The following is a 25,490-nucleotide window of genomic DNA, read 5'->3' on the forward strand; positions in this document are numbered from 1 at the left end:
AGGCCTGAAAACCTTCATGCACCCAACCTCTCGGGAGTATCAGGCACAATAAAAGCTGCCAGAATGTATAGTGATGTTGGGACTGATGTCGTTTGTCGACAGCTGGGCGGTGAAGGGACGGCACAGGCAGCGAGGAAATGAGGAAACGAGGTGGTGCAGCCGCGCGGCCCGGCTAGGGGACAGGGGCCGCGGGTCCCCCCGCACGGCCTGTGGGGGCAGAAAAAAACCCCAAACTCACAATTTCTTGAGGAAAGAAAGGTCTGGGAAATATTCATTTGGGAAAATAACACCACAAAAAGCTAGGGAGTTGGAGGGGTTGTGCCACTTCTGCCGGCTGCCAACTACCCCACTGGGTTGCGCCCCCCGTGCCCCCAGCCCAGCGCTGCCTCCCCTCAGCCCCGGGCAGCGCAGGCCCCGCTCCCGCCCGCCCCGCTGAGAAGCCGCGCTCGGCTCCCATTGGTTGCGCTCCGCCACGTGCTGCGGCGACCCCGCCCCATTCCCCCACCGCCCCCCTCGCTCCCTCCCTCCCTCCCTCCGCCGGCTCTCAGCGGGGCCGTTACCTGCGGCGGGGCCGCACCGCCCGCCCCCGCCCCGATGCGGAGGCGAGGCGCTCGGACCGAGCCCGGCGCAGGTAGGGGATGGCGGCGGACACCCTCTGCCCGCGGGTGTGAGGTGCCGCTGTGGGGTAATTTGGAGGGGGGGCGGGAAGGGTGGCTTATTCCGCGAGGGTGGGGGGGGAGGCAGGCCGGTGCGGCGGCGCGGGGCCTGCGGGTGCGGGGAGCCGGGGTGCTGAGGGGGCTTTGTCCTCAGAAGCGCCCCGGGAGGCCTCTGTCACTGCTGGAAAGGGTCCGAGGTGCGGCTGAGGCGTGAAGGCACCAACGTTTGGGGGTGTTATTTGAGGGGGGTGATGGGTCCCGGGGATATTTCAAGCCATATGGGGCCGCTGCTCCCTCCCCGGGCCGGGGGGGCCTGGAGGCCTCCGGGATCAGCCGGGACAGGCCGCCGTGTCCGTCCACCCCGCTGCCATGTGGGGCAGAGGTGGTCAGGATGTGCCCCAGTAAGGGCCTGTGCTTCGAGAGCTCTGAGGGCGATGAGTTGGTGGCTGTGAGTTCCTGAGCAGATGGGGTGATGGAAGTCAGGTCTGCCTCGGGCCCCTTCTGGGAGGGAGAGTAGTGTATCTGGGGCTGCCTTCAGTTGTTCTTCTAAAATAGAATCTATAGGTTTCTGCTTCTCTGCAGGGTGCAGTAGCCTTTTGGTGGGAGATTTTGTCTTTACCTGCTTGGGAGCCATGTGAATGCAAAACAGAAATGAGTTCTGCCATTGCTGCCAAAGCCTTTTTATTTTCTTCAGCAGTACTTGGGGTGAGGGGGAGAAAGCAGTTTTTTGTGCTGAGCTGTTACGGTGTGTCCCATCATCCCGTCCCTCCCCCCATCGCAGTAGATAAGAGCAAAATAAAAGGCTGGTAGAGGAGACATGCTTATTTTGCAGTTCTCTTTAGTTACGGAAACGAATAGGAAATGTTCATAAAATTACTGGAGCTAAATGGCTTTCCTGTGGTAAATGGCTAATTTTTTTTCTCATTCTGAGAAGAAAGGTAAATAAAGATGTGTATTTCTTTTCTAAAGAAAGCTTATTGAGAGAAATGCTCTTTGTGTTTTTAAAGTGGATACATATTTTTAAATGCAGCTTACAATGGGACTGTACAGATGCTGTTTAGAAGTGGTGTGCAGTTTTCCTGCGTAATTCCTGTGTAATTCCATCTGCTTCACTGCAGCAAGGTTACTGTCTTCCTTCTAGATCCTGCAGCAGGAAACCTTGAGCTGTCTCCCAAGCCCTCTGCTAGCCAGATAAGAGGCAGCAAACGCAGGGAACTTCACTGAAAGGTCAAAATGCAGCTGGAGGGTTAGTGTGCGCAAGCACTTTGGGTGTGTTGGCCGCTTCCTTGGGTTTGATGAGAAATGGGCTCCTTCTCCTTCCGGTTTCCTGGAACTTCTTGGGATTTAGCATCCTCCTTTCTGCAGTTTGATTAAATTGGTCAGATGACTGACAGGCGGTTAGGGACAGGATGTAGGAAGAGAAAGTGCAGTATCAGAAACTTTCTTTTACTGAGGAAATTGGCAAAAAATATTTAATTTTGTTTGTTGTACGTATGCCAGTTTAGGTGATGGACGCAGAATGTGCCAGGATTGCCGCAGAGCTGCAGCATTTGGAGGGCAGATTATTTTGTTTAGATAAGACAGCCTGGAAAACTTAAGTAGCTAAATTAGTGAACAAGACCCAGCCAATGCTTCAAACTTGTCATGGAGTAATTTTCAAATTACAAGTGAGTCAATGAAATGTGCTCAAACACAACAGATTAAAGCATCTGCAGGCTTATCCAACACTTCAGAACTGTGTGATGCTAATTTGGACACAGGACTTTTGGATCATGGGGAAGTCTCCCTTGTTGCAAGCAACTCTCTCTCATAAGGTCATTCATAAATTAAGGGCTTTCTTAAAACTTGTGTAGGCTGTTGTTTTCCATTACTCCTATGGCAAGGCTATTCCTTTCCTGCTCAGGAATCTTATGCTCGTAGTTCATGTTTATTTATAATCACTTTCTTGTGTACTAACATTGTCCCTTTTGAATTGTTTGTTTTTGGCTTTTGTGTTTACGTGTTTGGTGTGTCCAAGGACAAACTCTGAACCTGTTTTGTGAAGCTTGACAAACCAAGCTCTCTGTTCTCCTTGGGAGCAGCTCTTCCTTCACTCCTCCATCTCACCAACGTGCTCTTCAATCCTTTAGGTCTTGAAATCTTGAATTCAGATGTTAAACATTAAAATTGGTTCCAGCAATGTTCTTTGCTATATTGTAATTTCTTTTTCAGCCTTTCCTTCATGGAAGGCTTTTGGCATCTCCTCCTTTGCTTCTGTAGGCTCAAGTGTGATTTTAATCATGATCTCTTGGAGTGTTAGATGATATTGTGGTAAAAATGCTGCTGTACTATTAACATTGTTCCATAATTACCAGTTGTTCGATGCTATTCTGCTGCATAATTCAGATGTAATATGAAACATCTTGGCTGTGTAAGTCTGCTGGCACATTTCCTTAGCCCAGTAAAGATTAATGCTATGCCCTGTCTTTTCCGACCATTTCTTTTAGGGAAGATGTATTCCTCAATCTTCCCATATATGGGGAAAGACGTGAGTTGTTCCCACTTCCTTGCAGGGGCAGAGAAATATCTTCCACTTGTGCCGGATGAACTTGCCTGGCAGGTGGTGGGTGAAGTGGGGATACACTGTGCTCTCTTCCTCCCCTCCTGGCTGGCTTGGGTCTTGTCAAAGTACTTCCCCAGGTACAGGGTCTGTGGGTCTAGGGGGAAGGAGGATGTGCTATGGAAAGGAGCGGAGCATAGGGGAGGTTTCCAAGTAGCAGCTGCCTGCTGCTGTGCAGCGGTTTGTGGATGTGAAATCAAGAGGGTGATCTCTGAACAGAATTCTTTGCCTATAAAGTTATTTTAGCAGGCACTATTAATATCCAAAAAAGCTTCCTGTGAATGCTGCTGAAAAGAAGTGATGGTGTTGTACTCTGAGTGTCTGTAATTAAGCTGATAATTGGACTGGATTTGAGCTGGAACCAATTTTTCTGTGTTCAATCTAGATGACCCAAAATTAAGAGCAAGTTGTAGCCTAGCTGTAGGTATCCTTCCTAAAGGAAAAGACTGGGCAAATAGGCACAATAATGTAAGTTTATTAATGGTTTTATGAGTTGGTGGTTGATATTGCAAAGAGGATGTGGGAATAAGCCATTACACAATTAGAAGAAAACACAAGTAGGGCATCATAAGGCAAGGAGAGAAAAATGGTAATGCTTCTAAAAGATACTATTGCTTTTTGCTGTTATTTGTGGCTCCAGGCAGAAAAATTGTCACCTGTGATCCTGTTGGTGCCTTTGAGAATGTCTGTCAACTGGTCTGAAATTTTAATTTACTCCTTGTTTCACTTTTTGCCAATTGTGTCCATGTTTATAAGATTCAATATCATATTCACATTTTCTGAGGAGACAGATCTTAACCAAGTGAACTGCAGATTGTGCAGATGACATTGGTTTTCACTTTTTATTGTCTGATTAAAAAGCTTTAACAGTCAAAAAGTTCATTTTGTAAGATGCATTATGCACTAATGTAATCAATGTCCTGTTGTAGGTGCTTATAACTGTATTATAGGCTAAACTTTGTTCTGCCATCAAGGCTGTATTCCTTCTATTGACTTTATTACATTAACCAAAACAATGGACTCTACTGTTTATCAGGACAAACATGTCTGTCAAATGCTTTTTTCATTCAATAGTAATAGGTGCTAAGCAGATAATATCCAAAGAAAATGTATCAAATATCTACATATGTTGAAGTGCCAACTTTACTGTGGGGTTTATGTAGTTGCAGCCAAAGAAATAATTGACAGAAGCCTCCAGTTTGTAACTTTAGTCCCAGTTTTTTGTCTGGCAAGAAGCTGTCAGTCCCTAACCTGCAACAGCTCCTTGGCTGCTGTCTCTTTATGTTTTGTGACTGTTTCTGCTAGGAATGGGTAGAATGGTGATCAGAGGATTATTTGAAGATAAATATCCAACAGTTAATACGTTGCTACAGCTTATAACTCAAGAGTCTGTCATGCCCCAGTGTGTCCCTATGAAGTCAGCCTCAGATCTTTAGTGTCTCTGGAAGTTTTCCTCGTCCTTGTTGGTTTTGAGGGATTTTTGTCATGTACCATTAAAGAAGAGTCTTAAAGAAGGTATTTCAGTGTTCATTGTATTATAGAAAGAGATTTCCCAATCAGAAACTGTTCCTTTGGGATACCTTGTCTGTTCCTTTTCTTTCTACACTTTTTCCTGAGTATTTTGTCACTATGAGCAAATGGGTTCATTCCAGTAAAATGCTTTTTACTGTTCTTGTACAGGTCTTAAATCCAATTTCAATATCTGGGCAGGTTTTCCATTAGCTTTCTAGGTCTGTTAAACCTGTGTTTAAAATTTGGCTTAAAAATTTGGAGTTGCTTCTGCAGAAGTCATTGAAAGTGAGGCGGTCTTTCACTCTGCAGCTTCTGGAGTGCCTCTTGCTAAAGGATGTTTATATGTTGTTCCAGGTCGATTGGTTTTTAATAACAAATTCTTTAATTTGTGAAACAATATGCTTCAAAATTGTTTTGGTATTTAAGAAATACTGTGTGTTTTGGATGGTTAAAAATAACTCTATTGCATTTGTAAAATAGCAGTTTGACTGCACAACACTTGCAACTGCAGAGTCATCTGTGTATGAGTTGCACAATTAACTGTTCTTAGTTTCTGGGTTTTTATTCTTTGTATTATAATTTTTTCTCCCTGATTATTATTGGGATGCAGCTTGATCCACTGTTGGTTTAAAAAATTTGTTAACCATTATATTTTTTAAATGGACAGAGGTTATTTGCAGAATTTATTTCATTATGGTTTATTGTTTCCACTGAAGAGATGATGAAACTTGAAAGCATAGGAAGGAGGTGTGAAGGTATCGTGGGTTGATCAGGAGACGTGGGAGGGAGAGTCACAGAGGAGGGACACCCCTGGGGACTTGTGGGCCACCTGTGCCAGAACAAGTATGATGGTAAGAAGCACAGAGGAGCTGCAGGCAGAAGCCATTATACACATGACCCCAAGCTCCTGCGCTGCCTGTTGCCTCCCCAAAGGAGTTGGGGCGGGCTCTGTGTAACCTGAGGCAAAAATAAGGGAAAGAGAGACAGGGAGGTGAGGAAGAGAATTGTTTGGCTTAAGTTTAGCCTTAAGGCTAAAGGAAGGAAAGGCGTCATGTTTACTTTTTCTGAATATTAGAATTGGTGATTAGAAGTTCTGTTAATTGGAAATAAATTATATTACTTCAAAATTTCCTGAATAGAGACTGTTTTGCCCATTAAAGAGAGGTGGACAGGTTTTGAAGATGTGGGAGGGAACTGGGAGAGTTTTATTCCAATTTCTAAATGATTTTTTAAATTACTTTCTTAACAAAAGATCAGAAAAAGTTAAATTTTTCATATTGTTAGGTTTCTTCATCTGAGAGACTCTGCTTAACAGATGACTCAAGTATTTTTTACATCTACTTAAAAAAAAAAGCACAAAACCTACCACCTACTTAACGATTCTTTTATTTTTTTTTACGTCAGCCCTTACATTTAATCTCTGTGGGTTTCAGTACTGGAGAAGCAAACAAAACTAATTATAACTACATTTTACCAGACTTTTTCATATTGTTACATAATTTAATAACATTTTATTCAAATATTGTACCAGTTTTGAAAGCTTTAATGAAAATTAGTATCTCATCTATTTGGTCCATAATGAGGATAAAGATGTGTAATCCTTTCATGGGCACAACTCTTGCAAGTAAACACAGACATTAGTGTTGTAGTTGTCACAATTTTTGTCATCTGTTTTCCCCAAATGTGCCCCAGGAAACAGTCTGTAAGTGGTTTAAGTTTTCTTAGATAGTCTCTTCTAACTTCTTGCGTAAAGGTTTGCAGTATGTCTGTGGGTTTCTGTTGTTGTTTCAAAAAGCCTCAGAACAGGAAGTTAATGCAGAATTAATTGCTGATAACGTGCACAGCATCTCAGTAAAGAGTGTCTTGCTCAAGCTTATTCCATGTGAAAACGCCTTTTCTGCCTTTTAACTTTGCCTTTCTTTGTTGGAACATAAATGTTGCTCAAAACCAACTAGTTTTCATTTTGTCACTGTTTTTGGAGTAACATGCATATCTGATTTAGAGAAGGGAGCATGAAAAGAGCAGGTGCTTTTGCCTTAGTTTTACCTTCTGTTTCACTGCCTGCTTGAACCCAATTGTTCTTGATTTAATAATTCCTTTATACAGGTGTGACTTTCAGGTTTTAGTTGCTGCTGGCTTTACACTGCAAGCTTCTTGACCTTGTTACGTGAACTTCGAAGGCTGCATTGTACAGCAAGAGCTTGAGATGGACTGTCTTGCAGATGATGACTCATAAAGCTGGCTGTTTCTACTACTGATGGTACTGTGAGAGGGAAAGTTAACTTGTATTTTCAACTTCTAGGAGCTTCAGCAGGACAAAAGATGCCTCGTCCTGCTGGGCTTCAAGCAGTGGTTTGCCCAGGGTAGCTTCCCCACTGGCTCAGTAAGAGCAAGTGGCAAATAACAGCCCATATGCAGGTACTTGTGTAGATCTGGGAGATAAGCTTCTGCTTGGAGAGTTACTGACTGACAGTAACTATCCATGCTGGTGCTTCCTCTGTGGTTCTGGTTCCTGCCTACATAGACAGTTTCTTTGGAATAGTACCTGCCCACATAAAATGCTGAGCTCAGCCGTGGAGGCTGTTAACTGGACCCTCCGTGTATGGGGAGATGGGGACGTGCTTGAATTGGTAGGGCCAAGGAGGAAAGTAGAAACATCCCCTGCACGGGGATACGGTTCTGGAGGCTTAATGAGGGGATTGTGAGGAGCATAGGTATAATGCCTCATTTTGCACTTGTAGGTAGGCTGGTGTGGTCCTGTCCCCATGCCTGGTAACACTGCTGGCACTCAAACAATGGGTGCTGAGAGGCTTTGTCTTTGGGTAAATCCAGGTGCCGTACGTGACCAAATGCAATTTTTCAGGGTGTGGCAGTGGTGGTGTACAACTTGACACATGCTGCTTTTTAGCTTTTAGCATTGTCATATAAAAAGACATTCTGAAGACTAATTAATTGCTTTCGAAATATTCCAAGTGTGGAAATTTTGTCTACTTAAGAATAACAATGTGACAGAAGTAAATTATGGTGAAAAGAACACCACCACAAAAAGCTTTGGAGTGTGTTCCTACTGGTAGACATTTTAGCTTTTGCAGCAGCTTTACACAGATCACTTAAATTCAGTAGATGAAAAGCAAATTTAAGTCCCTTGAGTCCTCACTAATTGCACCACAATGAGTAGCTATGGAAATGTCAATGCAAAATGTGATTGTAGTACAGTGTTACTGCTGAGACATCTTTTGTACGCAAATTGAGACGTTTGCATTTACGGCTCCCAAAACAACTATAGCACTGCCCTTTCTGAAAGGGTCTAGTGGTGTTTGGCAGTGGTGTTTTTATGCAAACGACAAAATCTGGATGCTATAGGCACAGCTTGTCTTTGGTGCTTGGTTTCTTAACTGCGGTGGTTCTCTGTGTAGATTCATGGGTTTGGGGTTTTTTTCTTTTTGAAGCTCAGGAAGACTGTGGGAAAGGTGTGCTCTCAGGTGCTTGTTACTGCTGACCTTGCTCTTTTGAGCATTCTTACACCATTCCAGCCAGTGGGAGGTGCTTATTGACTTAGATAAGAGTGCAGGATCAAACCCTGAGTAATTATAAAAAAATGCTGTGCTGGACAGATATATTTTTGACTTGGTATAGCTATCTATCTATCTGCCTTTATCAAAGAAGGAATCATCTGAAGTAAACAGAACTGACAGAAGTCAACCTGGAGTAAACTGTTGCAAATGAAATGAAAACCAACGTTATTTCAGTTATATAAACAAATTAAACAAAACAACTGAGCGTGCTAAGTACTGAGAACTGGACTTGGAAAGGATGTGCTGAACTGATTAATTAAATTTGCTCTGTTTTCTTGTACCCCTTTGCACATCCAGGAGGGGTGAAGGAACTGTTTAGGGATGACCATAATTTATTTTTTAGAGGCAGGGAAGGCTTTCTTATAGCATTTGTTTATTGCAGTCTTGTATTCCTCATTAATCCCCTTCTGTCTTCATCACTTTCCACCTCCTCAGTTCCTTCTCCATCTTTCAGATCTTTTGCAGCCATCCCTTTTCTTTGTTTTGAAAGGTTTCATAAAAAGTGCATCTTGTGAGATGTCTTCGTACAATTCTCACCCTTGGAAATGATTAAAAGTGTGCTGTTTGCAGAGCACTCTTCAACAGTTTATACAGCAGAGGAGGTTGACTGTGGTGTTTTGTGCTGCAGGATGATTCCAGGAGTATGTTAGTGCCATTAAGCAATAAAAAGTTTTATATACATTGAGCAGTCTTTCACAAGCAAGTTTTTCTGTCACATTGCAACAGAACCTGGGTCCTAGAATAGGAAAGACTAATTTGCGAAGAAATAAAAACCTTCTTTGAACAAGGCAAAAGCTGTGACCTTACCCTTGTAATTCAAGCTGTAAAACTTTATGGATTTGATTAAAACTGCTGGAAAATATGTGCTTAATCTGGAGTGTGTTCTCTTGTGTTACCAGTACCGTGGCCAGACCTCACTATGTCATTCGGTATGTTGCTGCAATGATTTCTTGGTAGCAGGATCCTCTGATATCTAGTGTGACAGATTCTTCTGTGCAGAATCTGTTCTGATCTAGGTTCCTGTAGACTGTGATCAAGTTACCTCTTTATGTTGTTTACCCAAGAGAGGATTATTACCTGCACTGTTCTCTAGTGAAAATGGCTGAAGCTTGTTTCCTGCTTTTTATTCAGTGTTTTTCTTTTTTTAAAAAGAAAAGTTCAATTTGTATTTCTCCCCAGCTCTGTATGCAGAAATCTGTGGAACTGACAGATGTAATTATTTTTGTTGTACATTGTATCGTAGGCATATGCAGCATTTGGCAATCACATCCATTCAGTAAGCCATCCATGTCAGCGAGTGATCCCCTTCACTTTTGCCAAACAGTACTGGGTGCCCCTTGTTTGTGCTGGTCTGAGCCAGTCCCCCCTGAGGTGATCTGGCTGTGTGTGCTCTCTCTAGTAGGTGGAGCAATCCTGGAGCTTCCCCATGGTCTGCAGGCCTTGTTTGGCTCTCCTCTGGAGCTCTGCAGTCTCCTCTAATCTGTGCTTACTTTGTGTGCTACCTGTGACTGTGCAGGCAGGCTCAGTGAACTGGGGCTGCTCCCTGTGCGTGCTGGCAACATGATCTCTCTGAATACGTGTAGTCTCCAAGATGTGTGGGTATGAAGGTACTAGGTCCCAGGTAATGATGAGGGTGCTTAGTTGTCTTGTTTGTGTAGTGTGGCAGCAACGGTGCGTATCATACGTGGAATGAGGTGATTGTGCAGTTTCTGCTTGATTGGCACTGGACATCTCAAGGTAGAGCAGCTCACCTTGGTGATCCACAACTGACAGTACAGTATGGTCCTTGTAACAAATTTTGCTGATGCGTACTAGACCTTTACCCAATGTGGACTTGATTTGCTGCAAATCTTAACTGAAAGCAAAATGAACTTGTAATGCTGATTAGTGGGGTGTCAACACCCAGTTCTGGTCCTCAGTGCTGTTTTTATTCAGCAGTGTAGATCCAGCCAGTAAAGACCAGGTGTTGCGCTGAGAATATGATGAGCTTGTAAGACTTGATAGGTTCCCTGTGGGCTGCTCTCTTGTGTCCTGACAGGTTGTGTGGGAGTCAGGAGCTGGATTTGATTTCCAGCTTAACTGCTAGCATTCTGGGGGACCTTGGGGTGTCACTTGGGTTTCAGATTACCCTGTTCCGAGACAAGTGTAGTGGTAGTGACCTCAGTTTGAACAGTGCTTTCAGATCTGCTAAAAGGTGGTGTTTAAGGTATTGCTGCTTTGTGACAAAGACCTACAAGTGGGTGTGACAGCTCAGAGAGTTTGTGCAATTAATAAATACAGCTAGGTGGGTAATTTGAGGATCTTAGTAGTATCATAATAACCAAGTTAGCCATGTTTGAGGTAAGTGGTGAAGTTTTCTGCTGACAAAAAACATTTGGCTTTTTTTTTTTTCCTTGCTCTGTTCTGTGAGTTTTGATCACTTGCAGGTGACTCTAGAAAGCATCCCTTAACTGTTACCTGCTCTTCACAGGGCTTGAAATGTTGGTGTTGATCTTTATCTGTCCTTGTCCCGGGCTTGTGGGTTTATACCATGTATGTCAAATGTGTTACTGAGGAATGATGTGTGACTCTGCAGAGACTGACTGTGAGTCATCTTCTGAATTAAATATCCCTGAAATTTCAGTGGGCTGGATTTGAGATCCGGAGGGGATGCTTCTGTCTTGTCAGCTCCTTCATCCTGGTGTTCAAGAGTATCAGCTGTTTGTTGGAACAGTTTTGAAATAGCAATACAGACTAGTTCAAATGGGTCATATTGCCATATAAAATCAAGGGGGGTGGAGCAGAAAAGAGAATGTGGAAGATCATTCCTAGATAAAAGCCTTCCCTTAGCCCTGCTTTTTTAAAAGTACTTGTGATGGAGCTTTTGGCGAGAGAACAGAAGAGTGTGAACATCTTTGCAGTGGAGAGCAGTGAGGGTTAAGCGCTGAGATCAAAGGGTTCGAGTAGGGCTGAAATCCTCCACTGTGGAGAATCTGGCTGCACCCTTCCATGGTTGGCTGATCAAAGGGAGTGCTGCTTTGGGAGGTCAGTAAGGCAGGAAAAACCCTGGCCTGGATCTCTTCTCCTTCCAGAGCAAAACCAGCAGGCTTGGATTTGCATGGCGTTTCCTTGTTTGCTCACATCTTTTGGTTAATGGCAGCAGCCTGTGAGAAGCTGATGTGCCAGACTGGATTTTTTTCTTCCCAAAATCAGAATTGAAGCATGCAGGTAGAAACTCATGGGAGCTCAGAAATAGTAAGCAGCAAGATTGCTTCTTGTTAGCTGATGATCTGTGAGGGAGTACTGTGCACTCCCGCTGGGTTCACAGTGTTTGTTGGAGGGAAGGTGCTGCTATGCACAGAAACTGCCCTTGTGCTGGCAGCCTCCTAGCCCTGCTGTGTGCCAGGGAAAAATTCACCTCTTTGGTGCTTGCTGTTGAAGTTGCTTAACCACCTTGTTGGGGTTTCTGAAGGGGTCAGCAGTAGATTCAGACCGATGATGAGACAGTTTTGTTTGACTTCAGAGAAATCAGGGAGCTGATTTGAAATATGGGCTCCTGTTATGAGGATGAGAATGGGGATGGTTTGTACAGGTTCTGCGTGCTGGGAGCATGCTTGAAGCCCGCAGGGTAGCGTAGTGCTTGGGTATTTTGATTCAGGGATCCTAAATACTCTAGGCATACTGTGTAGGGTTTTTTTTTCTTGTCTGGAGTCTAATAATTGTTCAAACAAAATGGTATTTGACCAAGATCAAACGATAAGAGTATGTAATTGCAATTATTAGACTTCAGACTTATGAAGAATGCAAAGACCTATACCTGACAACCTGCAGATATTTTTAGAATCATGTCCTGGCAGTGCATCTGAAATGTTGTTCTTGATCACAAGGAGGTCAGGAGCAGTTCAGTATTCCTGACACGATAACTAAGAATTACAAGTCTTCTCTGGGAAACAGAGTAAGTTAACAGTCATTGGATGTCCTATCTTTTCTTCAGTTCAGCAGAAGTTAACATAATATTTTTTTTTTTTTTTTTTACAGCAATGCTGAGTGACAGTAACCTTGTGAAACTGAAAAGTGATTTTTTGCCTCCTGTGCAATGGTATAAGGTGGCTGCCTGTGAAGATGAGAAGACCAAGCTGGTTTTTAAAAGGTACTCGCAAGTAAGTGTCATTGTCACTGCAACTGTCATTGTCACTCTAGCCTGGGCAGTTACAAAAAGAATGCAAAAATCAAAGGATGAGATCACCACAGGAACTGAATGGAGGGTTAGGCACACAGCTTTCCTTGGACATATAAAACACTTCGAGGAACCTAGGCACTCTCATAATAGTATCTGTTTTCCCAAGCTAATGTTAGATCCCAGAACTTTGCTCACAAGTATTTCCAATCTTTTTTTGTATCCAGTTAAGTAAAAACGTTGAGGCTTTTGTACAGTCTGGCAATTGAAGAAATTGAAATGCAGTGGGTGTTTAGTGGATATTTTGGGGAGGTGTCCCCTCATAGTTAGTTTGTTTATGAAAACTTCTGGAATACTACATCACAAAATCTTACTCCATTTTTAATAGTTTAACGTCATAGTAAGCGTATGCTAGTGTACATCAAGAATCTTATTTTAAACCAAAAAAGTTCACTACTGTGGTGCCTCTCTGCCTCATGAATTTTCAGGTCTTAAAAAATGCAAAGCAAAACTGTTATACCCACTGGTGTTTTGACCACTTGAATGGCGTATTCCCAGCTGAATCTAGAGATACGTGATAAACCCCTGTGGAGGAAAACCAGCCTCATTCATTTGCTGTGATTCCCGTTTTCTGACAGTCAGCTGATTGCCAGGGCTTGCAGCCTAACATGCTAATGAGGGTTTTAGACCCTTATCAGTGCAAAATTTAATTTGGTTAAATCAAATGCTAGAACAGTGCTGCTTTTCGAGTGGTTACCTTGTTTGCAGCATATACTGCAAATTCAGTGCCAGGATTGGGTCTACTAGTCCAACAGACAAAAAAAACCCTATCTTGGAAACCTGTGTTAACTTCGTTAGAAAGGATTCAAGAAGTGCTAAACTTTTGGTAGGTTGAGTATTTTTTTAAAGACATTTAAAGAAATGTCCAGTCTCTAGGAAACCATAGGAAATGAAAGTCAATGATAAAGCTCAAACTACATACTTGAGCAACAACCAAAACTCTAACCAAATAACGATGCAATTTTTGCAGATCGGTTTAGACATGAGCCAAGTGAATATCTGGAGATCAACAGTGAGATTCCTTAGGAATGAAAAATGAATAGATCAAAAATATGGATAGTCTGTATTACTCACTTTTAGTGTTGGGGGTGTGTATGTGTTTCTGTATGTTTTGGGGGTGTAAATAAATTAAGCTTCTCAATATAAACCTGAGCATTAAATTCTGCATTGTGGTCTGCCACAGAGTTGGAAGTTTTGTTTGTGAGTGGTGGCCATTGGCCCGAAATCTTGCAATTTGAAATCCCATCTGCTTTTTGACTTGCATGAAAATACATGTTTCAAAATAGTTGCCCTTTAAAGTAGGAAAACAGAAGACACTTTTGGTTTCTTCATGTGAAGAGAGCCGTTCACCCATCAGAGATGTGTTTAGAGTATATGATGCAGGCACAGAACTGCAATGTTTTCCTTATCAAAGCATCTATTTATGTTTGTACTTTCCTGCTGATAGCTCTGAAGAGTTGTGAAAGACTTGCAGTGAACAAAGCAATAATTTTTCTTGGTTTGAATCAAGTACAAGTATTGACCTGAAGTTCTTCAGTTGTCTTAAATTTGTTTTAAAATACTCATTTAGCAGTTCACGGATTGCTGGAAAATGTTATCTTTTTTCCTGTCTCCTACTCTTACACCTTCCTGTTTGTTTCTAGACTTCTTGCACTGTTTGTGGTTGGAGGCTGCTTTCTTTATATCCTCAAATTACATTTTGGCCCTGAAGAATGTGACAGAACAAAAATGCCGTATGTGGACCTCGATCGTGTAAGGGTTGGTATTTTTTGGCTTTTTTTTTAACTTGGCCGGAAAAAAAGTTTTTGATTGACAGTATAAGAGTCAATAAGTATCTGCAACAGAACTAGAACGCTGAAATTATCTGTGAGGGAAAATATATTTTGTTTCATTTCATGCCATAGAACTTCTGGGGTTTGTCCTTGTTAAGTGGCAACAGAAGTGCATAGAGAAACTGGAATTTTAGAGATAAAATGAGATAAATTGTGACTGTTAAAAGTAACATAACATTTGAAATACACATGGCATCCTACTGTTGTGTCGGTGCAGGTAACACTGGTGATCAGAAAATTGATGCAAATGAATAGTAACATATAGAAGAAAAAAAAAGCCCCAAACCCAACACACAAACCAAAGGTTTATTTTTACCTATGCCAGTTCCCCAGTCTCCTTTGCCTTTAGTTGCTCAGATGTTTTCAGAATCACAGGGCAAACCTGCAGGAGGGTGCATCTCTTCGTTCATTTCTTTCTTTACTGTACCAGCTATTTCAACTAGTTTTGCGTGTTTGAAGCTTTTAAGCTGGTGTACCAGGTTTCACTTAACTCTTGATGACAGTTCTCTGCTACTTAACCTGATTTCTCTTTATAACAGTGCTTATTTTCATTTAGATTGTTACTTTTCTTTCTTTGAATGTTTCAACACTACCACACACCTTATAGCAGGAGCCCTGATTTAAGACAGCTTCATCTTAGCATCACTGCATGTGCATCCTCCCCAACCCCCCACCTTCTTCAGTGCATGCTTTTCCCCTTCTGAGCCTCTGCCTCCCCTTTTTTCTAATTTGACTTGCTACTTTTCTCAATAACGTATTCTTGCTTCAAAGCAACAAATACCTTAAGCTAAGCAAACCTAGACTGCATGGACGGTGTTTATTGCAGTCTCATGATCCATTTTCTGTTAGCTGCAGGATGAGGGAATAGCATTGTTTTTTATCTAGTTAGGTAATAGCTGATTACAAACTGTTTGGGGCAGTTGTCAAGTGGTAGGCATTCATTTTTGCTAGTAGGATACACAACTGTCAGGCTCTTCCAAATATGCACTGACTCTTGTCTGGCAAAGTACAGCATGAAGTTGCTCAGTAATGCTTTGTGCAGGGAGAGGTGTGGTGTTTATGCCCAAATTTACAGAGGCCTTTGTAAGGGTGGCAGAGGCAGTTCTGTAGAACAATCTTGTTTAAAAACATCCAAAAAAAAGCATAACTTCCTTCCTTGTGTGGACAGATACACACTTCCCTTAACGCTACAGAAGGAGAACTGAGTTAGCACTAGTTTTGAATCTTGACTGTCTGACCCCTGTGTTTGCTTATGTGTTTTTTTTTTTTTAATGACAGGGGAGGAGACATCAGCAGAGTTGTATTGTGGAAAAGAATATGCAAAAAGATTTTAACTGATAAAAATAATGCCTTTGCTATTTCTCCTCTTTACATCACATACTGGCATGCCACTACAGATTTCTAAAAAATGTGCATGAATAGTTTTGGGTTTTTTAAATGAGATGGCTCAATGTATACTTTTATCAGACAGCTTAATCTTTTTATGCAATATGGATCTGTAGCCTTTTATTTTAGTGACTAGTCTTTGAAAGAAGACCTGAAACACCCACACCTTGCATTCCTTTCAAAGTTGTGTTTTAGTCATTGGCAATACCATTTTAGCAATACTTATGGAAGAATTGTTGCTTCATTTTGATTAGTAAGCAAATCTAACCTGCCATTTCACAGAACTTTTACCCAGTGGATGTGTCCCTGGTAAAAACCTACCACAGGCAGAACTGAGGTCACACAGTTGAGCAGCAGAGTAGAATTCTGCTGGCTGCTGAATTAGGTGGGTAGAGGTACATCTACATTTTTTTATCTGTTTTTTAAAATAATACAGATGTTCTCAGATGGCTCATTTTCACTTATGACTTTCACTAGCCTAACTTATTCTTCAGAAAACCTCCTGTCCGGATTTAAGTGATTGGGTGGAGAGGCATTCCTTTGCAGGTTTTTACCCTGCACTATTTAGTACCTGCTTTTGTGTGAATGCTTTAAAATGTCGTGTATTTCCATGTTTAAGCTTTCTTTATAAACCCCCGTGTGTGTTAAATCTGCTGGTGGCCAGCTGGTAGCTTGCATTAAGAGGTCTTTGTATGTTCCTGAAACTGGGTTTCCTGATGGAAAGCATGTATGTTTTGTTTTAGAGAGCACAACAGTATGCCAGCGCTGCATTGCAGGAACAGTGCCGACCTTCTTACGTGAAGAAAGAAATGGGGAAGTTATTTGCAGAGAAATATAGCATGGACATATCTCCCTTTGTAAGAAAAAATATAAATGAAGATGAAGCTTTATTTAAATATGAACCTCCTTTTGGATTTCACAAGTTCTTTGATAAGCTTAAAAATCTCCTTGAACTTTTACCTGAGCATGATTTACCAGAAGATCTGAAGTCAAAACACTGTAAGCGTTGTGTTGTTGTTGGCAGTGGTGGAATTCTTCATGGATCAGAGCTGGGTCACTTACTGAATCAGTTTGATATTGTTATAAGGTATGTATTCTCCATTTAAAGATTCCAACTACTTCAGTTTTATGAGGCAACTTTGTTTTTTAAGGGGAAAGTATCTCCAACATTTATGCAACTTATAAGGCTATGTCTGAAAGTGCTTTTGAGAAATTTACTTATGACTTGATGGAATTTGAAGTCTTGTGAAAATGACAATTTATTTTGCTCCTAAGACAGGTATTCAGTGTAATCTGTGAACTTCAGATACAAAAAAACATGGGCAGAAATGAGATAGAAACCAGTGATATCACAGACAAGTAAACAATGCTGGTTTTATCCATTCATATTTTTAAGCTTTCAGAGGTAGGCTTTAGGACTTACCACTGCCTTTTTCCCCTTGGCTAGTTGGGATGCTTATTTGAAGGATTTTTTTTTTTTATAGCTGCTATTTCAAACACAACAAAGTTTAATTGGTGTTTCAGTATACAGTTTGCTTACACACTGTATAGCATGCTTATCTTTCCTTATCTTTGCAAGATCAGTGCATGATTACCCATGTTTTCTAATGCCTGAATTAAACGAATACATGCTCTGTATTCATGCTTTCTGAACATCAGTTTGAATGCTCCTTCTGTGTATTTTGAATAGTGTCAAGTTACAAATTTAATTCAAAGCAACTTGGGGAAAATATAAACTAAGACTTGCTCCTCTTAAAAAGGGAAGTCGATACAGTGGGTCGATAGTGCTTATACAAAGGTAAACAAACCTGTTAGCACGTGGAGCGGCAGAGAACTTGCATTAACTGGTTCTCTGAAATCAGGGCTGGCAGTGTGCAGGTGACTGTTCTGTTGATAAAACGTTTCTGGGACCTGAGCTGCTCTGCAGAACGGATGGAGTTGGATGATGCTGTTCTTGTCAGCAGTGTGCTAACATCTGAAATTTTCGGTGAGCTGGAATGGTGTAAACTCACAGGACTTCTTACATTGCATTGAAGGGATAATTTGGATGCCTTTCAGTGTGCAGCACTTGCGTGTGTGTATATATATAAAAATAATGCAGGCAACTTCCTGTGTGGTTTCTTTCCCTTCCTCTTTTAAGCCTTCTGAGTTAGCACAAGACAATGAATATGAAATTCTGCAGTACTGTTTTAAGTTACTTTTCTATTCAAGCTTTTCTTTTTGAAGTTTTGCACTTGTGCCAGTTAATCTAGAAATAGAATTGGCTTCCTCTCAAAGATAAGGGATAGATAAACATGTGAGGTAAGGAACAGGGAGAAACTGAGAAAATGCTGTACTCGGCTCTGTTAAAAGTTTGTGCACTAAATACAAGTTCTGTTTAGTGTCTGATGTTTTAGTGAGATTGTAACCTATGCTTATTAAATGCAGTTTCTCTCCGTTGTGGTTTGGTTTTGTTTCTTTTTTGGGTTTTTTAGGTTAAATGATGCACCAGTTCAAGGATACACAGATCACGTTGGTAACAAAACGACTATACGGATGACTTACCCAGAAGGAGCCCCCCTTTCAGAACATGAGTATCCTCCTGCTAGCTTGTTCGTGGCTGTTTTGTTTAAAAGTGTTGATTTCAATTGGCTTCAAGCAATGCTAAAAAATGAAACCTTGGTATGTATATGGCAGTGTTACGTACCTGTGATTTTTGGTTTTTCTTTTCTAATGCTTAAGAAACTGACTGAGCTGTTAGTTCTTGTTTAATTATACTGAGGATCTTTTATGTAACTTTGTGGGGTTTTTAACTGTAACTGTCTCCTAGTTACAGTTGGCACCAACATGCATGTTGAAGCCCCATGCTGACAGTAATGCATTCCTTTTTTCTACAGATATTGATAGTTTGCACCAGGCTACATGACATACCGAGTGTTTACTAAAGTGGAATTAATTTCATGTTATGTTTAAGTGACTTGTTCAAGTCTGCAGAGCCTGAAATAGAAATGAGATTTCTGGATGCCAGGCCATTTTTTTTTAACAGCTGAAGTCCATACTGCTACAATAGGCATACATGCAGTTAATGTGTAATTGAAGCATCGCAGTTGTTAGTTCGTATTTGCCTGTGGTTCCAAAATTAAGAGGTTGTTTATTTCTCACTGAATATTTTAAAAAGTGCAGAGATTCCTAAGGAGCCTGATAGAAGGATTCCATGTTTCCAAACTCTCTTTAAATTGGTGGTTTTCACCTCTTTCAATTTGCAGGCAGATAACTTCTGCAAGTTGAAAATCAGTAGCTAGGTTTCTCTGACCACAGATTGAAAAAAAAGTACTCTAAATTATTGAGAGAGATTTAGAAGAAAGACTGTCAAGTTTTTTAAGAGTTTGATACTTACTAGTTTAGGCACTCCCAAGTTCCCTTCCAAATTCTGTGATTTTTACAAGGTGAAAGCATATGGAAGGTGTGTTTTATATTGTGACTGGCTACTACTACTTTAGTTCAGAGAATGCGTACAAGAATATTGCCTTGTTTTGAATAATTTGAGTGTATTTTATAGAGAGGAGATTGAATGCATGAATTTGAGCAAATTTTAGAACTTCTGCTCCCTGATTATTTTTTTTTTTAACCAGGGATGAAACACTGTTGGTCTATGACCTTCCCTGCAGCAGTGTGGTAATTTTGATGACCAGCAGCTTTCTAACTTGAGTTGAATCCCTAATTTGTAAAACAACTTTCTGGCTATTTTATGTTTAAAGTTTGGTTTTGAAGAATGGGTAGTACAAGGATTGCTTTCTGTATTAAAATCTGTTGCGGGGGAGGATTGTAAGTGATTGCTTTTGGGCATATGCAGCGTCCTCTGTTAGTGAATTACAAGACTGAAGTATGTGCTTTATGAAAATAGTACCTTTTCTTGTTTTGCATGGCTTAAGAGCTGTTCTGCTCATTCCCACCTTTCTTCCTCATTCTGGTGTTTTTGCTGGTGTAGAGAGCCTGTTTTGGGAACTGATTTGGGAATGGGCATACTGGAGGGTGTCCACTGAGGGGCCATGGAGATGCTGGAGGGGCTGGAGCATCTCTCTTGTGAGGAAAGGCCAAGAGAGAAGAGAAGGCTTGGGGGAATCTTACTAATGAATACCTGAGGGGAGGGTCCAAAGAGGGTGGAGCAAGGCTCTTTTCATTGGCACCCAGTGATGGGACCAGAGGCAATGGGCACAAACCAAAACACAGCAGGGTTCTTCTGCACATCAGGAAGCACTGGGTTTTTTACTGTGACGTGACTGAGCACTGACACAGGTTGCCCCAGGGAGGTTGTGGAGTCTCCATCCTTGGAGCTACTCAAAAGCCATCTGGACATGGATCTGTCCAGCCAGCTGTAGGTGACCCTGCTTAGGCAGGGTTGTTGGACCAGTGGACCTCCGGAGGTCCTTTCCATCCTCAACTGCTCTGTGATTCTGTGAACTGAAAACATACTTCTCCTTTCAAATACTAAGCTTTCGGTTGGATCACCTCTCTATGCAGGCATTAGTACTTCAGTAAACTGATTCAGAGCACAAGCAGGAAGATGGGACCATACCAACCTATATTTGATCAGTTTAAGCTGCTGTAGAGTTGTAACTTAAAGCCTGTTTAAAAAATACCGGTCTGTCGCAGCTGTGTCAGTTTTATCATTTCCTTAGTGTTACCCATTATACGGAAGGGCTTGTAAAATGAGCCTGATGTAGTATTGGTTTTCCCATTAGCATGCATCTAATTGACTGCAAGCAGCATGTGATCAGAATCTAGCCTTCTGAGTCTTATGTCAAGTCCTCTTCTGAATTGCTACATTTGTCACTAGGTGGATGCTGTCAAACAGCAGCGGCTCACTTCAAAGCCTGTGCACAATTGGTTTAAATCCAGTGCTTGCTTCAGAATGCCTGGTTAATGTTCATGAAAAGCTGTGGTTCCCTTTCCCATTTCTTTATATACTGCTGCCTGCTCAGTTGTGCTGGGGAAGGTCCAAAGAACCTGGAGGTGCTGATGGATACGGTGACTGATTAAACACAAAGTGCAGTCAAATATTCAGAATAAGCAACTTTTCCCTCCCCTGTCCTCTCTGCAATTCTGAATACTTTGAAGGTTTTTCTTCTTTTGGTCAGTCACTTGAGCTGTACACTGGTATTCCTGAACCACCTTAGCTATAAACTGTTTCCTGAATTTCTCAGAATCAGTAACTTGTGTAATCTGTAACTTGTGTAGTGTGTCTGCCGTGCACTTTGCAGCCTCAGAGTCTCCCTTTGCTGAACTGTTTGTTTTTTCTTTCTCTTAGCCCCTGTGGGTGCGACTCTTCTTTTGGAAGGAGGTTGCTGAGAAAATTCCTTTTACATCAAAGCAGTTTCGGATTCTGAATCCAGTCATCATCAAAGAGACAGCTTTGGACATTTTACAGTTCCCTGAACCTCGGTCAAAATTCTGGGGTTGGGATAAGGTAAGAGATACGTTTTAGGAGAAGGAGACTCTAAAATACAAAGTAAAAAAAAAAAAAATTGAAAAAAATTTCGGGTTCTTCTTTCAATATAGTTTCTCTGTGCAGTTTCAAGCTGGTCTCAAGTAATAGGGAAATTAATGTGCTTCCAAAAGCCTCTTGTATTTTGTTGTGTAAAATCAAATTAGGATTTCAGCTCACCTTTTTAGATGAGGTATTATGCCTGTGCATGCTGACCTGAAATGGCTTGTTTTACAAAGCATTCTGATGCAGTGAGACATAAATTTATTGCAGTGCAGTGTGTTAACTCACAACATCAGTGTGACTGGTGCTAAGTATTCAGAACACGCATTTGATGTATGTTAAATGTGTTAAGAGCAGCCTCGTTAAGTCAAACCAGCAATCAGCTATAGACAGATGTGTCTCCAGCTGCAGAGAAGGCAGAGAAAGTATGGAAACCAGGCCAGTGTAAAGCAACCTTCCAACTGTTGGAATTGCTATGTATACCACTGTGCTCCATAGCAACTGATGGGTGTATCCTCCCTCTGTGACCTTCTCTTCAGCAGTAGTATGGAGTGATGAATTGCCCAGTTTAATTATGTACTGCGTTTTGTTACTTGTTTGAGCCATGGGGTATCACTAGTTCTCTTGAACTATAAAAAATACTGAGTGATCATTGTCTTTTCACTTTTTGTATGAAAGCATTTAATGGTAGCGTTATTGCACAGGTGTTTGAAGGATCTTCTCACATTTATTTGTCAAAAAAATATAACGTACCAAGCTGTGTATCTTTTAGTTGTGTAGTAGTATACTTGCCTTCTTCACAGGTGGTTCAGTGAAAAGTCATGTTCTGGAGACTACTGTTAGAGAGCCTGTTGCTCAAGACTGAAGTAAGCCTGCATCAAGAAATGTCAAGCATTAACTGCATGTCAGGTGTTGTTTGAGTGTTTGGAGCAAGGGCTCACTTGTAGTTTAACTACACAGTAATAGGGCGTGATGCCTTCACAGAAAAAAAACCTTCGTGTTGACAGCCAAAAGTCTTGTTGAGGACAAATACTCAAGTTGTATTAGTATTTGGCCCTGAAGTTTTTCATTTTACTTGATCATTTACTTGATTTTTAGTTTTAGTTGTTATTGATTTTTGTTTTAATTAATGGTTTAATTTATTTCAGCTTTAAATGAGGAGAGGGAATAGACAAAGACATTAAATTTTGTAAAGCGTTCATAAAAACTGACAAAGGAGAATGTTTGAATTCAGCAGGCTTCGTTTTCCCCCCTTTTTAGAATGTACCTACAATTGGGGTCACAGCAGTTGTTCTGGCCACGCATTTATGTGATGAAGTGAGCTTAGCAGGATTTGGATATGACCTTGATCAGCCCAGCACACCTTTGCACTATTACAACAACCTCTGCATGGCTGCCATGAATGGACAAACTATGCACAATGTGACAAGTGAAACAAAATTCCTGCACAAACTGATCAAAGAAAAAGTTGTCAAAGACCTCACTGGTGGGATACATTGTGAATTCTGCAACAAAGACAGCTAGTGATTGAAGTGCTGCATGGTTTGGATTTGTTGTATTTCCAGAGGTTCAGCTGGAACAACCTTTTCACTGTCTCAAAGTAATTCTTTAACATGTATATAAAATGGACATTGAGTATCTGCTGCCTTTTTATAATGTCAAGTTCAGTTTGTTGGACTTTTAAATTTATTTTGATGTTAGATTTTACTTTGCACATCTTTGTGAATAACTATGTGAATATAACTTGGAGTTGAAATATATCCATTTAAAATATTTAATGTTTTAAGTTGTCTGAAGAAAAGCAGAGTTTTTGTTTTCAGATGTCTATGGTATGCACAATGCTAGCCTGAGTTGTCTAACAGCATACAAGATTTTTTTTCCACTGAACTGCTGTCTTTGATCGAGTTCTTGGTGTATGACTCCTTTTCATGCATGCCATGAAAAGAAAGGCGTATGCTTCTCAAGTCTTTAATTTCTTGCAACTCGAGTGTTGTGTTTCCCTCAGATATTTATATTTTGGTTTTGTGCTGATACTGTTTTTTTGAGGGGTGGAGGAGGAATGTGGGAGTGGAGCTGAGGGAAAAGAAACTGTTGTGGCAGCAACTGAATAGTAAGTACTTTGGTGTTCATGATTGATACTAAAATCATTGATGCATTAATGTATTGGGTTAGAATCCTGCTTTATCATGAGGCATATTTGGGCCCAGGGTACATTACAAGAGGATTTAGCCAGTAGGAGGCTTTCACCTGGATCATATAGTATGTCGTTTCCTTAAGACCCAGATAAGTGTTTCTAACAAGTCGATTTGCAGCAGAGTTCAGCTACCCCAATTAAAGAAGTGTCATTAATACAATATCTGCCCCCACCACTTTTTTTTTTGAGTGACTTGAAAATTGCTGGTTCTATAAAATGGTGGTTTATATGAATCTTCTGTTTAGCAAGAGTAGAATCTATGACTGGGTGAAAATTTCTGTTGGTTTACTTTATGATCCTTAAGTGACTAATTACAGATATCGTAACTGTAATAGTTTACAATGATGATAACCTTTATGAACTCTAGTGTTGACTATTTAATTGCAGGGAGAGGTAGAGATGTTAATTTTCCTGAATCAGCTTTGAAGTCAGAAGTTGGGTTAGTGTGTGTAAGTTCAGAAGAAAATCACTTTGAGAAAGCAGTAGGATACTAGTAGCCAGCTAGATAACTGCTGAAAATGGCATACTTTTTTTAAAAAAGCTATGTGTATATGTTCTTGTGACTGGAAATCAGTGCATTGCAAAGAAACTGGACTGTGCAGATCTGTAAGCAGGTTTTTGTGCTCATTTTCTTACTAGCAGAGGAGTAGGTATGACTATGTGCACTGTGTTGTGTTGTTACTTAATGTACAGTATGTAAAAAAACCAAAGTGCTTTCTTTGGGATTGAAAGCTTTTTAGCAAATTGATGGAAGTTGGTGTAGAAACATTGTTCATAGTCAGGGACTCTCCACATGGCAAACATTCCCGCTTATTTTTGTTATGGGTGAGGACATGAATGTAGTTGTAGTTTTGAATATTCAAAATACTCATGTGGGAAAGGAAGATTAGGGCTGTTGGGTTTTGATTTTGTGGTTGGTTTTTCTTTTTTTCCCCATGGAAAGCAGATCTAATGAATGATGATGTTAGAATGCAGGAGCAGCAGACTGATCTTGGCCTTTAATAGTAAAAGGCAATAAAATGACATCAGATCATAAAGCATAACTCTGAAGAAAGTTGTGGACCTCATCTTTCCTAAATCCCACGTACCTACGTGTCCTGGAAAGCCAGTTGTGGATGACAGGCAAATTTGAAAATCGGATTCTTGTCTCTGGCACTCTTTATAGCAATAATACTAATCTAGCTTCTCCTCTGTGAAACACAAGATTTTTTTGTACTAGCAATAAATTTGTGGTCTACGTTTTTTCTTGTAAGTATAATAATTATATTGTTTAATTTAAAAACACCTGAAGAGTTTTGTACAGATAGTCTTTTAGTTAATATATTAAAATGTGCTAATTATTTTCTCCTGGTATTTAAACTGGAAGCAAAGAACCTTAATTTCATTCAGTATGAGTGAAATTCTCTTAAGATTTGAGAACGTGTGCACTGAATACACTGACAATATGTGTTTCGGAGTACTCTGTCCCTGACCAGTTTGCTTTATTCAGTAACATAAAAACAATCAGTTGATTAATGTAAATGCCAATAGCTTTTTGGATATGCTGTATTTACTGTCAAGTTCTCAAATTATGTTGACGTAGGATTAGATTGTTTTTCCACCAGTTTTATGGCTTGTGATAAAACACTGTTCTCTGTGGTAGTGTATACTGCATTGAATATGCCTGCAAAGACTCGAGCATCCATGAAATGGCAGCAGTATTCATGTTGCAAGAAGCAATAAACTGATGAAACAACTTTCTACTTATGTATTTCTCTGTCTGCAATTTGTTCTGCCTCCTTTATTATGGATTTTACATGTGTTACTGGTCCAATTGAAAGTCTTGATGCAATCCCAGGCACTCCAGAAGAGGGGAGTTAATGGCTGATGATTCTTTCTCCTTTCATTTATGGCCTTTTAATACCCGTCAGTGGAGTTGTATCTCTCTCATGCCTGGAAGGGAGAATCGTCTCAACACAGACTGTATCATAGGCTTCCAGGATTTTGAAGTTAACACAGATGAGAATATTTCAGACTGGGTTATAGCACTGGCCTTAAACCAAGGGTGTGTCTC

General features: G+C 40.8%; 1 protein-coding gene across 6 annotated transcripts; it reads left to right on the forward strand.

Annotated features, from left to right (window-relative positions):
• Nucleotides 1–501: 501 nt before the first annotated feature.
• On the forward strand, nucleotides 502–25,183 carry ST3GAL5 (ST3 beta-galactoside alpha-2,3-sialyltransferase 5). Of its 6 annotated transcripts, none has more exons than XM_055795474.1 (7): nucleotides 502–631; nucleotides 12,360–12,481; nucleotides 14,202–14,316; nucleotides 16,520–16,863; nucleotides 18,251–18,437; nucleotides 21,064–21,222; nucleotides 22,504–25,183. In XM_055795474.1, exons 2-7 carry the CDS (start codon nucleotides 12,444–12,446, stop codon nucleotides 22,765–22,767), a joined length of 1,107 nt encoding a protein of 368 aa, XP_055651449.1. In that variant the 5' UTR covers nucleotides 502–631; nucleotides 12,360–12,443; the 3' UTR covers nucleotides 22,768–25,183. The 6 variants fall into 6 exon arrangements, with proteins under 6 accessions (XP_055651449.1, XP_055651450.1, XP_055651447.1 ...); XM_055795475.1 differs by having other exon boundaries at nucleotides 14,202–14,310; XM_055795472.1 differs by having other exon boundaries at nucleotides 508–631; nucleotides 12,360–12,471.
• Nucleotides 25,184–25,490: the final 307 nt, after the last annotated feature.

This window comes from Falco peregrinus, chromosome 2 (assembly GCF_023634155.1).
Source record: "Falco peregrinus isolate bFalPer1 chromosome 2, bFalPer1.pri, whole genome shotgun sequence".
Classification (NCBI taxonomy): domain Eukaryota; kingdom Metazoa; phylum Chordata; class Aves; order Falconiformes; family Falconidae; genus Falco; species Falco peregrinus.